This window comes from Dasypus novemcinctus, chromosome 15 (assembly GCF_030445035.2).
Source record: "Dasypus novemcinctus isolate mDasNov1 chromosome 15, mDasNov1.1.hap2, whole genome shotgun sequence".
NCBI lineage: Eukaryota > Metazoa > Chordata > Mammalia > Cingulata > Dasypodidae > Dasypus > Dasypus novemcinctus.
Window position 1 is genome coordinate 79,868,166 of NC_080687.1, and position 15,123 is coordinate 79,883,288.

The 15,123-nt window shown below is 34.5% G+C and overlaps 1 protein-coding gene across 1 annotated transcript in view; it reads left to right on the plus strand.

Annotated features, from left to right (window-relative positions):
* DIAPH3 (diaphanous related formin 3) overlaps nucleotides 1–15,123 on the plus strand; it is a 564,743-nt gene that overhangs the window by 256,464 nt on the left and 293,156 nt on the right. Inside the window, exons 18-19 of the mRNA XM_058276598.1 lie at nucleotides 3,990–4,085; nucleotides 13,287–13,381. Coding sequence (XP_058132581.1) covers nucleotides 3,990–4,085; nucleotides 13,287–13,381 — 191 coding nt within the window. The remainder of the gene's footprint in view (nucleotides 1–3,989; nucleotides 4,086–13,286; nucleotides 13,382–15,123) is intronic.

Genomic DNA, 15,123 nt, shown 5'->3' on the forward strand with positions numbered 1-15,123 from the left:
GCCTCCCACATACCCAACATTCTCCCCCTCCTTCCCTCTCCCCAGCAATGATGTTTTTTACATGTGGATCTTACATTTGCTACAACTAATGTACAAATATTGAAACATATCTACCAACCATGGTTACATTATGGTATACATGGTTTACATTTTAGACTGTACTCTTTTGTAAATTTTTGGTTACATTATGGTTTACATTTTAGACCATACACCTCTACAGACTTTTGGTAAAAGTTTTCATGGCCTGCATCCATCACTGCATGATCATGCAGAATACCTCCATTGGCCACCAGTTATCCCCTCTTCCACTCACACAATCCCTAGAAGCCTGCCCCAGGTGCACCCTGTGCCAGATGCCTCCCATCAAACAGTTTAAACCCATAACCCTTCCTTATTGTATTTTCTAAAGAGTTTTCTCAACATTATAATTTCATCCACAAACCTGGCAATCTCCCATGTTCACCTGCTACCCCCCAACCCTCTCCCCAGTTCCGTGGACCACCTGACTCATCATTCCAACCCTAGCCCCCCCTCAAGCCTGCAAAACCCAACCCAATAGTATCCCTATACCCCCATCTTATCCCTCTACCACACAACTGCTTACCTCCACTTCATCATAGATTTCACCCATGTGCGTGTTGGCTCAAAACCTTCCTCTTCCCCCCTAATTCCTGAAAGCCTATATTCCAGTCTCTACCTCCCTCAGACAGCTTGATTTGCTTAATTCATGTCAGAGAGGTTATGTACTATCAGTCCTTTAATACCTGACTTGCTTCACTCAACATAAGGTCCTCAAGATACATCCATGTTATCCTGTGTGTTAGTACTGTATTCCTTCTTACAGCTGAGAGTTCGTGTACTGCTGACTGAAGAAGAAACTATAAATGGTCAAGCCTGAGGGTGAGGAGACTAGTTATAAAGTATTATGAGCTGAATGAAAAGGGTGGTAGCTGCAAGAAGGGGAGAAGCACTAGGCAGGAAGGTGGTGAGGAATGCTTCAATTTGGTGAATATTTTGGAGTTAGAATCAACAGGGTTCTATGTTTTAGATGTTCTTATGAGGGAAAAGTAGAAGGATGACATCAAGATTTTTTACTTGAGCAGCTGGAATAAGCATATCCTCATTTCCAGAGATGAGGAAAGCTGTTGGAAGAGTAGGTTTGGAGGTGTATATATCAGGAGTTTTGTTTAGAACTTGTTAAGTTAAAGCAGCCCATTAGTTGGATATACAAGTCTGGAACTAGAATGAGAGGTCTGGGGTTGACTAATAATTGATAATACTTCTCAATGTAGAGTCTACTTCTGAAACTCATCCCTTTCTCCATTCCTGTTGCTACAGCTCTAGTAGAGGACATCTTTTATTTTTTTTAGATTATTGTAACTTCCTTCTGTCTTCTTTACTTTCAGACTTATTAACCTGACTTAAAAGATCCTGTGTAATCTTGTACCTGATTCATTTCTGGTCTGCTTTTACTATCCTCACATCTTTCTGTGCTCTCTAATTTCTTTTACTTTTTTTTTTAAAGACTTTTAAATGCTATCCTTCCATTATCCTTCCTTTCACCGTGAACCCTGAATCCTTCTCACTTGGCTATTCCTATTTCTCTTTCAAGCTTTAGCTCAGATGTCATTTATCCAAGAAGACTGTCACTGACAAGTGTGGTTCACTGTACCTGACAAGTGCTCTTGTGCTTCTTTGGTATTTACTAAAACATTGCTACTATATCTATGTATTATAATTGCCATTTATAGTCTCCTCTATTGAACCTTAAATTCTGTGAAAACAGGGATGACTGTATCTTGTCTAGCCTATATCCACATTGCCATACAGAGTCCCTTGCTTTTAGTTTGTGCTTAATGAATATTCCTTATTTGAATGAAAGAATAAATAAGTAAAGTGCTAATAATAAACATGAAAATTCAGCAAAATACTTAGGTTCCAATGGTAACAAATTATAAAGTTTAGCAGAGAAATATATAATTAATATTTCCCTAACCCCCCCCCCCGCCCCCACTCCTAACATACCTGGAAGAATAGTTTAGATGTTATTAGGACCAACCCTAACAATGAATGTACAGGTCCTTTGTAAAGAAAACTGTATTGAGTTGAATCATTAGGAAAATAACATGTCTGTGAGTGGGGAATTTCAAGGTTTTTAAGATGTCAAATCTCTCTGAATCTATTTAAAAGTGCCTTACAATTCAAATACAATGAAAATGGGTTTTCTTTTTTGAACTTTTATTTATTCTAAAGTTTATGTGGAAAAATAAATAAATGAGAAAAGCCAAGAAAATCTAGAAAAGAAAAATAATTTCAACAATCAATTTATAAAATATGCTATAAATCTATAGTGCTCAAGACAGAATGATAGGGAAGCAGACTTTGCCCAAGGGATAGGGCATCCACCTACCACATGGGAGGTCCGTGGTTCAAATCCCAGGCCTCCTTGACCCGTGTGGAGCTGGCCCATGCACAGTGCTGATGAGCGCAAGGAGTGCCCTGCCACTCAGGGGTGCCCCCGCATAGGGGAGCCCCTCACGCAAGGAGCGAGCCCCATAAGGAGAGCTGCTCAGCGTGAAAGAAAGTGCAGCCTGCCCAGGAATGGTGCCGCACACACGGAGAGCTGACACAGCAAGATGATGCAACAAAACGATACACAAATTCCTGATGCCGCTGATAAGGATAGAAATGGTCACAAAAGAACATGCAGCGAATGGACACAGAGAGCAGACAACTGTGGGGGGGGGGGAGAGAAATAAATAAAAAAATAAAAAATCTAAATTTAAAAAAATGATATAATAGCATAATAGGAGCACACAGAACAGTATACCAGAACTTAGAAGCCCAGGAACACAGATCTATATGCCTAGAAGCTGATTGTAGGGTAAAAGTGCTATTTAAAATCAGTTTAGAAAGATGGTTGATTATTCATAAAATTTTTCAGAGATAATTTATTAATAATTGCTTTGAAAAAGTCTAAAATTTGATCCCTATCTTATGCGTATATACCAAAACAAAATCTACCTTCCTGATAAAATAACAGTTCAAAAGGAAGTAATAAATGACATTAAGTAAAATGTAGGTGAATATCTGATTCTTCTTTCTGAACTAATAATAATAAATCTTTTATATATGAAGATCTTGCAATTTTGCCTGTCCCCCCCACCATAGTTAGAGATTTATTCGTGCATATCTACCTAAACACTTTGCCCCATTATTCTTTTTATCAAGATCCTAATTTTGATCAGAGGTATTGTCCATGGGTATAAAGTACAAGAAAGATGACAGGATTAGTTTATGATTATATCTGTTAATCTTGCCTATCATATATTGCTCTGCAAGCACAGGTTATATGTTGTTTAGCAAGATGTGTTTATATGTGATGTAATTTTATCAAGGATAGAGAAATTAAATGTATTTGTTGATTTTGGAGCATGCTAATAAAATAAGCTGAATTCAAAATTTGACAATTTTCAAGAATTTGGCAAATTGTAAACAGTTTACTCTTTCAGTTTTGTATGAGCTGTGTTTTTAAAATAAGCATGGTATGTTAAACATAAAAGAGCTATGTGTTTGTTTTTGTTAAGTACATTGGAACTAAATTCTTAACTCATCCTTAGGGTTAATATAATAGTTTTTATAGTTGTGTGGTATATGCTGTTCAAATGACTTGATTGAATTTTTTTCTTTCTCCCAATGGTATTGGTTTCTTTAGTAATGTAGCATATCAGTTTTAATTTTGTTTTTCCTTTTAGACCTTCAAATGTTTACTTTTATGAATTTTGCTAGCATGAAAGCCACCTTTGTCTCTCTGAAACAACTTAGGTCTAGGATATCATTTGATTATTGTATACCTGTATAATTTGAAAGATATCTATTTTTTTATTTTAATTTTTAGATTCATTGATGTTTTAAAAGCTTCCCTTCCTGCCCTTTTGCAATTGAATGGCTTATTAGCTCTAACATGGATCTATCCCTTGCTTTTACAGAAAGAAGAGAAGAGGAAGATTTGGAAGCAAAGAAAGCTATTAAGAAAAAAATTAAAGAACTTAAATTTCTAGATTCCAAAATTGCCCAGAACCTTTGTAAGCATCATATTTCATTACTATTATCAAAACCCACTAAGTTGGTTCCTCTAAATTATTTCATTTTCTTTATGACATGTTTCATTTTATGTTATTTAAATTTGTTTTTAAAATTATTACTTGCATAATAAATTCAAAGATAGTTTTCCTATCCTTTAAGCAAGTTATGGACTTAAATGCTCCAGAAGATTAATGCATATTTGAAGATAAAGATGAAAAATAATTTAGAATGAAATTGTCTATCTTAACTGAAAAGAGAACATTCCTTTAAGGTCTACTTTTAAAATGTACTAATAAAGAATTAATGAATTCAGGTGATGACATTATATTAAAAAATTGACAATGGATTATTTCTTTTATATATCTGAATCTCTATTATTTGTGATACTTGATCACACACAAAAGAGACTGGGATATTAATGTAAATAAGGGTGATCAGGAAAATGAATTTCATTATCCCATCTGAGCAGTTCAAAACATTACCTCAAAAGTACTGACCAGAAACATTTAGACTTAATTACTTTTGCAGGAGGTAAATACTTAGTATTGGATTGTCTTTTTGACTGAATTACTCTGGGAGAAGAGGGTAAATAGTTTTGCTAAAAACTCATTTCTAACTTCATCTTAAATGCATCAAATATAGTTCTCTTGGAGCTGAAAGAATATGATCAGTATATATTAGTGGTGCAAAAGGGATTTTAAGTGGGAAATCTACAGGAATGGAAAGTTAACTTGGCTTTTAGGTGCCTCAATGTGAACTTTTAGCAGTTACTGGATCAAAACAATTCTCTGGCAAGAGGATAAAGATCCATGCTCTTGGTTAACAAGGAAGCTATGTTAAATGCAATGTATGCAACAGGTAGAGTTGTTGTTCTTTTTGTGAAAGTTTTGGAGCCTCCTTTCTTTTCTACTTGCTATGACAGTAGACCACCCCATTTCTACAGTGTGGACCTGCAGATATCCCCGTGGTTAGTGTGGATGCATTAACACTGTTGGCCAATATTTAGTTCTCTTTTTCTGGGCACAAGTTAATAGTTCTTTCCAACTAAGGACTTGCTTGGGCCAATAAAAGTAAGTGAAGGCTATATCCCTTTGGGGTTGAAGTGTTTAGTTGCTGATTCAAGGAGCTCCAGGGCTCCCTCTAGCTTGCTCCCAGACTGACAGTCAGAGTGGAGTCCATCATCCTTCCGTGAGCATAATAGCTAATGGAGCCCTGTCTTTTTGGTGTGTGTTGGACGTTTCGTTTGAATTGCAAATAAATTTTGGTTGTGCTCAGACCACTGAGTTTTTTTTTATATGATACAGGTATTTTAAAGGAATTGCCCCTACAGGAACATTGTCTCTGTTCAAAGCACTGAAATATTATCTTAGATAACATTAAAAAGTTCTTTATTCTCTGACCTCAAAAGAGATGATCGTAAAAGAGATCTTGAAAAATGTCTATGACTAGCATTACAAATTGATAGTGATTCTAAACAGACTTTTATAGTCACTGAAGAAATATTATTTTTAGTAGAACTTTTTGTAGATGGGTCACCCGTGATAAATTATCCTAAATATCCATCTCAAAGTTAAATAATTGGCTTGTTACACACGTTATTTAGAATTATTTATATATTGCAGAATATGTACTAAATAGGATTTCAAAGTTAATTATAATAGCTAACATTTACTGATTACCTTTGTGTGCTAGTTCTGTTCTTGACACTTTAATCTTTACTGCAACTCTACATATTAGCATTTATATTATAAATAGGGACCTGGTTAGTGTAATTGTTAAGTGACTTGAATAAGATTGCTCATTCTAAAAATAGCCAATACATATAGATTGTACCTATTTCTGATTACTGACAACAAACATCATATTATTACTGTATATGGAGGATCCTGGTTGTCTTGTTTGCTTTAGCTAGACAATGGATATCTCATTCATTTACTTGGTAAACATGTTTTAATATAGGATCAAAAGGCCCAAAATTTATATACCATGTCATTTTATGATGTAATCCATTCTAGTGTTATTCTTGCCCTCTCTGATTGTAGCAAGTGTTATGACTTAAGCTTTAAGAAACTTTAGCGGCCTATAATCTTTATAGTAATTATAGTGTGATTCACAGCTGGTTTTCAATCTATGAAATTCAGGCTTTTGAGACACTGAATTCTGACAAGTGTCTTATGGTAGTGACAGCTTTTTTTTTTTTTGGAATGAGGTAAATTGGATTAAAGAAATAGTCTGGAGAGAATACTAACATTAAATGGAGAGATTCACTTTTAAAGTTCATTGAAGAGAAAATGGTGGTGCTGTATTTGATAATTTTTCCTAGATTCCTCTTGAATGAAATATTTTATAGAATTTTGAGGAAAAGATCTAAAGTTCATTCATTAAATATGTTCATTTGCAGAAAACATGGATAACCAATTCCCAAATCTGCACACTTGATGCCTTCAGCTTCCCACTGGGATTTATATAATCATGTTTTAAAGGCTAAGATGCATGTTAGTAAAAAGATTCATTTTAATGGGTCTTTTGGAAGCTTTAACTGTGTATCCTTTATGTTATTCTCAGTGTTTAAAAATATGTGGTCTATACTTGTCTTCTGAATTGTGTTAGATGTTGAGGTCATTTCAACTTTTCTGTAATTTTTTTGCCCTTATTTTATTATAGGAAATGTTTACCAAAAGACAGTTTATTTATAAATTAGGGGGAAAAAAACAGTTTGATCTTTAAAATACATATGCTTAATCATATACTGTATTTTAATTATAGAATAATACCTGTAAGTAGTGGGCAAATTGCAAATACTGAAGAATGTAAAGGAATAAGTTATCTACATCTGCAAAGAAAATTCTATTAACAATTCATCTTTTCTTTATTTTTCTATATATACATTATTATTTATGTACCGAATTCTATAACTGATATCATACAGTTTTTATTGGTAAAGTTAGGGAATTCAAGACCAACATCAGATCCAATAATTTGTTAGAGGGACTCACAGAAATCACTAAAGGCTGTTATACTCATGGTTAAGGTTTATTATGTAAAGGATATGGATTAAGATAAGCCAAGAGAAGAGATGCATGGTACAGAGTCCAGGAGAGTTCCAAGCCTGAAGCTTTAAGTTGTTTTCTACTAATGGTGTCCTGGACCACACTTAACTTCTCCTAGCAGCTATGCATGACAACACACATGGAGTACTGCCAACCAGGGAAATTTACAGAGCCTTGGAATCCCCAGTTTTTATTGGGACTGGGTCTTATAGACATGGTTAACTTCCTGTGTAGCTGACCTAAATTTTTTTTTTTTTCACGGAGCAAACATTAGCACATAGCTCTTTATTGATCACTAATGAACTCTTTAGCTACAACTCATAATGAAAGGAAATGAGAAAAATGGCCACCTCATACTTCCTGAGCCACAAATGATGCTCTTGGCAAAGCCAGGGGGTCAAAACACAACAAATATTGCATGGGATAGTACCAGGCATGTTGTTGCCCGTGACATCATGAAATCTCATTCCCAAGAACCTGCTCAGATTCTCATGTCCTTTTCACAATGCAGGGCGTAGAGCTGCAATGACACTTGCTTCTTCCTAGCTGCCTGTCATTTCATCCTGTTTGGATTTGTCTTCTTAATTCAGATGAGTCACGGGTTCTCTGGAAGAGAATACACCACCTAACTTCTGCCTTCCCATCCCCTTCTTCAATGGTGTCCATTCCCTGACCCTTTGAAGAGAATGAGACTGGCTGGAGAGGGGAGCAAGCCTTTAACAGCAGACCTTTGGCCCATCCTAAACAATAGCAATATAGGGCTACAGGAGCATATTAGCACAAAGAATCCAAAGACCTCAGCTGGTTACAATGTCCCCTGGGGTACATGATAATCCTCCACAGGTAACCGATACCATGATTCTGGATCTGTCCATTTCAAGGCATATTTCACATAAATAGAATCTTCATTAAGACCCATGGCAGGATTAAATTGCATCAAAAAGCTACCTTGTCCTCCTGCAGTTTGCCTCCTGATGCTGAGTAAAAGACTGTTCAAGTTGGTCTGTGCTCCAGCGAGCACATGGTCTTTGTTCAAACTGAGACATTTTACTATGACCTTAATATTGTTATCGGAGACTCTCTGGTCTGACCCAAGGCAGGATATCCCAAGGGTGTGGAGATCATCTCCCTGGAGCTAAGACCAAAGGCCAAACCTCTCTTTAGCACATAGTAATCCCACTTTTTCCCAAGCATTTTCTTTGCATATTATTCGCTTTGAATTATTTTTAGTCATTTTGCTATGTAAAAACACACGAGAGATAATATAAAATGCTTGATGCTGTTTTAATAATAATAAATCAGACACCCATTGCTCAAGAAATAGAACAGTAACAGTATTTAGAGGCTTCTGAATGACCTTCTCTGATCTTATCTCTCACTTCTTTTCAGAAGTAAACATTATCCTGAATTTTGGGTTAAATATTCCCTTACTTTTCTTCACAGTTTCCCCAACAATGTACATATCTCTAAACAAAGAGTTATTTAGTTTGACTGGTTCTGAATTCTACATAAATAAAATCATACCATGTTAATGCCTCCAGCTGTAGGATATTAATTACCATCATAGTGTGGTATTCTGTTTTTTAAAATATTACGATTTATTTATACATTTGATGGGTAGTCGATGTTTGGGCTGTTTCCAGTTTTTGTTAGTATTAAGGCAGGGACAGCAAACTCTGGCCTGCAAGCTCAATCTTGTCCCCTGCCTGTTTTTATAAAAAAAAAGTTTTTGGTACACAGGGGCACTTGTTTACATATTGCCTATGGCTACTTTTTACAGAAAATATTTGGTGACTCCTACTAAGTATATGCCTGTTTCAAAGTATACTCCTATTTGGTATTTTTACCAATTGCCTTTTCCACTATCACTGCTTGAGAGTTCGCACTTGACAACTTTATAAACTCTTGGTGTTTTGATCTAGAATGGCTTTGTTTTTATTGATGGTGTTTGAGATTTGTTTACTCTGCCTGACCTTGATTTGTGTATGTTGAAAGGTTCTGGAAAAGTCTCAGGCATTATCTCTTCAGCTATGCTGCTTTCTTATTCCTTTTGTGATTTTTTTCTTTTGGAACTCTACTTTTAGCTCTTGTTCATATTCCAAGTCTCTTAATCTAGCATTTTTCCTTTTTTTTTTCTCTTTGGGATGCTTTTTGGATGACTTCTTAAACTGTCTTTCACATCATCAATTTTCTTATCTAATCAATTTGCTGAGTTTTTAATTTCCTTAGGAAAATATTTCATGTCTAAAAAACACTTTTCTTCTTCAAATATTGCTTATTTTTAATAGGTCTTTTATTTCCTGCCAAATTTTTCAAGTTTTTCTTTTATTTATTGAAATCTGTTAAACCTATTTATTTTGTATTCCCTTTCTGATAATTTAATTTTAACATCTACTATGCTTGTTTATCGGTTTCTGTTGCCCTTTATTTCTCTGGATTTTACTCCTGGTGCCTGGTTATGTTTGCGTCTGAAATTTATGATTTTGGATTGTGAGTTTCTCATTTACCTTAAAACTTTATCTGCAAATATTCTTGAAATCTGGATTGAGGATGGTTTCTCCAGATAAGGTTTTTTGTTTTTTTGCTTTTTTGTTTTTTAAAGCATATACTAGAAAACTAAGCAACTTATTCATTAAAACATGTAAGTAATTTCTTTCAAGTAAAATAATACTGTAATAGGTTCTCTGTGTTCTAAATCTAAGCCCTAAAACCATCTGTTGCATTTATCTCCAGTTGGTTCTCATTATAAGGGGAGCAGGATGTCTCAGTTACATCCATTCATACAAGGCACCAGAGACTATCTTATCACTCACTCATCCATGTCCTTATGATTTCTTATATCTACCTTCCTAACTCTTTATCCTTTAGTTCATGCTCAGTTTGCTAGTTTCTGGTTGCTGGCAAAGTTTTTTCTTTTTTTATAGTTCTGATTCCAGAGAGATGGCTTTTACTTTCCTTATATATGCTTAGATAAGATGGAGTTGCATTTTTCAACATAAAAGTTTATCTTTAAAGAACTAGTTCTACTTATTTAAATTTAGATATTGAAGAGCCATTTTTCCCTCTTCTTTCAGTTGACAGGGGAAAGCAGACTCCTGAGAACGCATTCCTGTCAAAGTGCAAAAATGCTTTTCCCTTCTGTCCAGAACAAAACCTTCTCTGTTGCCCTGTGGAACGGGGAGCAAAGGGGAGTGAAGGTAGACTCCAGATATGGCAAGCTGAGGATTTGTTTTTGTTTCTGCTAGTGGTCTGGAGAGGTTTAGAATTTGGGACTTCTTTAAATTATTTTTTCTGTTCTATAGGTGGCTTAGATTTGGACTATAAACCAAATCTGGCTTGTATTTTAAAGTCTCAGGAGAAGTTTTTTCTTTTCTCCCTATCACCACGTTTTCTTCCTGTTCCTTTATATGGAGAAGAGCATTTTTTTATTTTCTCTTACACTGAGGGTGAATCCCTTTATGGTCCTAGCTTGATACAGGGTTCTTTTGTTAGATTTCCTTCCTTGGTCAGGCTCTAAGCTTTATATCCTATACTTTGCCCAAAATGCAGCCATGATGATGGAAGTTCCAGGTTTCCATGGTTACATAGATATTGTCTGCTAACCTCCCAGGATTCCTGCTTTTCCTTCATTTTAGGACAGCTCACAAATGCATTGAAAAACATCCTTTTTGATATTTCAAGTGGAGAGGTCCTCAGGGGTATCTCTCTACTCTGCCATAACTGCCTGAAATAGAAAACTATCATATCTTTCTTTCCTACTTATCGTATTTTGTCCCAAAAGTAATTCTATCCTTTTAATTTTTCTATTTAACCTTATATTGTGAACATTTTTGTGTCAATACTATTCCTTTCTATTAATGTTCTTTGCAATTTTATGTCATTTTAAGTAGTACTCTAATAGATATTTTAGTAGCTATAACCTTTTCTACATCTTTAATTATATTTATAGAATAGGTTTCTTGAGTGAAATTTATTGTTTCTGAAAGAATATCAATATCTTCAAGGGTTCTGTTCATTCTTACTGAATTTGCATCTCAGAAATGCCTTAACAATTCACTTTCTCAGTTTACTTGCTCCTGAGGTTTAAAATATTACATATTATTTTTTTTGGTCATTTTTATTTCTTATTATTTTGATATTACACATATATTTCCTATTTTCTTATTTGAACCTTATGGTATTCCATTTCAGATAGTTTAACTATACTTGGTGAAGAAATAGTACCCTGCATTTTGAGGGAGTCTTTTTTTCCCTCCCAGCTGGCTTGCTTGTTTATTATGTTTTTCATTATGTTTTAAGTACTTTGAAATTTTCATTTTCCTATTACATTGTCAGATATCAATCATTGTACATGTTTTCCATTGATTTTTTCTTTTTTTTTAAGATGTACTTTATTTATTCATCCCACCCCCCGCCTGTGCTCACTGTCTGCTCTCTGTGTCCATGCGCTACATGTTCTTTGTGCTTGTCTTCTCTTCTCCTCTTCTTTAGGAGGCACCAGGAACTGATCCTGGGACCTCCAACATGGGAGAGAGGCACTCAATCACTTGAGCTACCTCAGCTCCCTGGTTTGTTGTGTCTCTCATTGTCTTTCCTCTGTGTCTCATTTTTGTTGCATCAAATTGTTGCATCAGCTTGTGGCACAGGCCAGTTCTCCACAGCATGGATGGACCAGCTTGCCTTCACCAGGAGTCTCTGGAAATGGAACCCAGGAGTCCCATATACTAGACAGGAGCCAAATCGCTTGAGGCACATCTGCTTCCCTCTCTATTGACTTTATGCTTAAGAAAGTCTACAAAAGAGATGAGTTGTTCCGTTACATTTATTAATATTTTAGTAGTTTTTGTTGTTCATATTTATATTTAATTCTTCCTTGTTCTGCAGTGTTTTGTATGTGAGGTGAAGATTTAAATTTTATTCCCTCCCCATCCATTATTCACTGTTTATCCCTTTGAGAGACTGTACAGTATAATTTTGTTCTTTATGGTATGTGCTGCCCAGTTATCCTTTTTAATTCCGTTGGTCTCTTTTTTATCATGCCATTTTTATCCTTTGTTCCATCTTTTTCTTATCGCCATGTGGTCTCTTAAATTCAGGATTGGTGAATATTAAGGATTATAGACAGTCTTAATTTATGGCATTATCTTCCCTTATTTATGACTAGTTGGGTTCAGAAATGTGTGACTGAAGCTAGTGATATGAACACAGCTGATCTCCTGGCTTTCCTCTAGAAGTAATGCACAGCATCCTTAAGAGTCTGCAACACAGCCTTAGTCCTACAAAGAAGCAGATACTGTTTTCTGAGTCTTATGAAAAATAGTGTCTTTATATGACCAAATGGCATAGCTGTTTAGTATATAAAATAAAATACATTATTGGTATGAAGAACTGAGTATGTTTCAGGAGGAAAACAGCAAAAACATTATATATAATGCTGTGGAAATATTTTTATATACCCCAGTGTCTCCTGAGAAGATCATTATATTATAGCACTATATTTTTAAGATATCAAAAAATTGAAATAATGTTTGGAATTCTCAATCATTTATTATTCCATCTAATTCATTTGGCCAATTTTCCATGAAAATGTATTTTCTAAAACTGGGTATTTAAGCTTTAGTTTGGTTCAAAGTTTATTTTTAGCATAACATTTCTGAATAGTGAAATGCTACTATATCTTGTAAAAGTGTTAATGCATAAAATAGCAGTTTTCTTAAAATAATTTGCCTTTATTATTTAGTAGGCTAGAAGCTTTTATACATGCTAATAACACATGTTTAAACCAAAAAGGACATGTATATACTGGGGTTTTAGGATTTTTAAAATTACAATCTTAATTTTTTTATAATGAACCAAACCTATTTCAGTTTTTTTAATCACATGAAAATTGGCATCATTCTTGGTAGGCTAATAATTAAGCACTAAAAATCAGCCCCACAACCAGCATAATAATATAAGACTATTTTTAAAATACTAGTTCTAACGCTGAAGAGGACTATAAAATATGCTAATGAAAGTCCCACCTACAGTAATTATATTATATGTTTAAAAACTCTCATTGTATGGAATTTTTAAAAATTAGAAATAAAACTGCATCTCAAATTCTTTTCTTACCTTTTTCATTATGAATCATTTTTCTCCCCCTCTTAGCGATCTTCCTGAGCTCTTTTCGGGTGCCTTATGAGAAAATCAAAATGATGATATTGGAAGTGGATGAAACACAGTTGGTGGAGTCTATGATTCAGGTAAACAAATAGGCAGAGAACTTAAATTCCAATATTTTATTGTAGGCTTCTCATTAAATAGAAATATGTAAGTGAAGCAAAATTTTTAACCCAAATTATTCAACTGGAAAATCATTGCTGCATAATTAGTTTTAGCATAACTTCTGCATTGCCAGGAGATAAGACTGTTTTAACTGCAAACGAAATATAATGCTATGAGAATGATTACATTTCAATTATTTTAAACGACTTTTTCTGAAGGTAAGTTCTTTAATTTTACATGTATGTTTTTATTAATACCAACAACATATTACTTTAAATTTATTTCTACAGTCCTTTCAGAATGTGTTTTTCTCAAGTTTATATGTTTTATAAAATTATATTATTATTTGATGTGGAAAGTTGAGGGAGTTTTCATTTAGAGTTACCTTGGTTTGGGTAACCATGTTGCTTTTGTTGTGTAAGAGATGGAAAAAAAGATGATTTCCCCATTTAAAAATTCATGGCCAAAGAACATTCAGCATCATATAATTTATTAATGCCCCTAACTTAATGACTTTAAAAGCACAAATTTATTATTTTATATTTCTGTAGCTCATATGTCAGACATGGGTCTCACAAGGTTTCCTCAGGCTGCCTTCCCTTCTGGGATAATTCATTTATTTGCTTTTCAGGCTTCTAGAAGTTACATTATTTGACTGATAGACATTGTATCTCTTGGACTATTCTTCTGTAATCACCTATCTCTCTGATTCTTCTTTCTCTTTCTTCTACTTTTAAGGACACTTGATTATATCGAGCCCCCCCAGATAGCCAGGATAATCTTCCTATTTTTTTTGAGACCAGATGATAAACAACCTTAATTCCATTTTTAACCATAATTTCCTCTGCAAAGTAACCTAATATAGTCACAGGTTCTGGGGTTAGGATGTGGACATCTTTGGGAGCCATTATTCTGCCTACCGTATTTAATAAATATAAAACTGCAATCTAAAGATTTATTTTGTATATATAGAAGCCCGTTGTATATTCTTGCTATTTGAAGTCTTATTTTTAATTTAAAAAGTATATTCCTAATTTTATAGTGACTAACTGCCTGTTTTGAACTGGATATGAAAACAGAACATTATTTCAGTAGGCTTTGCTTACTTTTATGGTTTTATTTTTGTTTGTCTAGCTAGTCATTTATATATAACAAGAGGTCATTAGTATGTCACTTTTGATGCCATTTTTTCATATCATTCTTTACCTATTGTTTACCTTTGTTTATTCTTTCAGGCTTTTATTAATTAGTTTGTTCAGCAAATATTTTATTGTACCCATCATGTATAGGGCATTTGATTTGTCTCAGACATTCACTTTGCCTCCTGGGAATTTATAATCTGGCAAGGGAAATGACATTACTTATATAATCATAATGTAAGCTGTATGCATACAAAGCTGTATGCAGATTGGTTTAGAACTAGAGGATGCCTTGAAGGGAGTACAACATGTATGTATGTGTGGAGGTAAGGATGGTAAATGATGGGTAAGGTGAGGAGGTACAAGAGGGCAGAAGGATTGTGTAAATAATGGAGTAAAGGACAATTTTTCTGACAGCATAGCATGATGAGCTGTGAGGGAAAAGCTGGATTGGGGGGGAGGGGTGAGTAATTATGAAGAGTTTAGTTTGACAGGAGCTTAGGATTTATGAAAGGTGTTAAGAAGTATAGTAAGGGGAGAGATCAAGCATCTTGGGCCTGAAAGATTAAAATCAAATTATA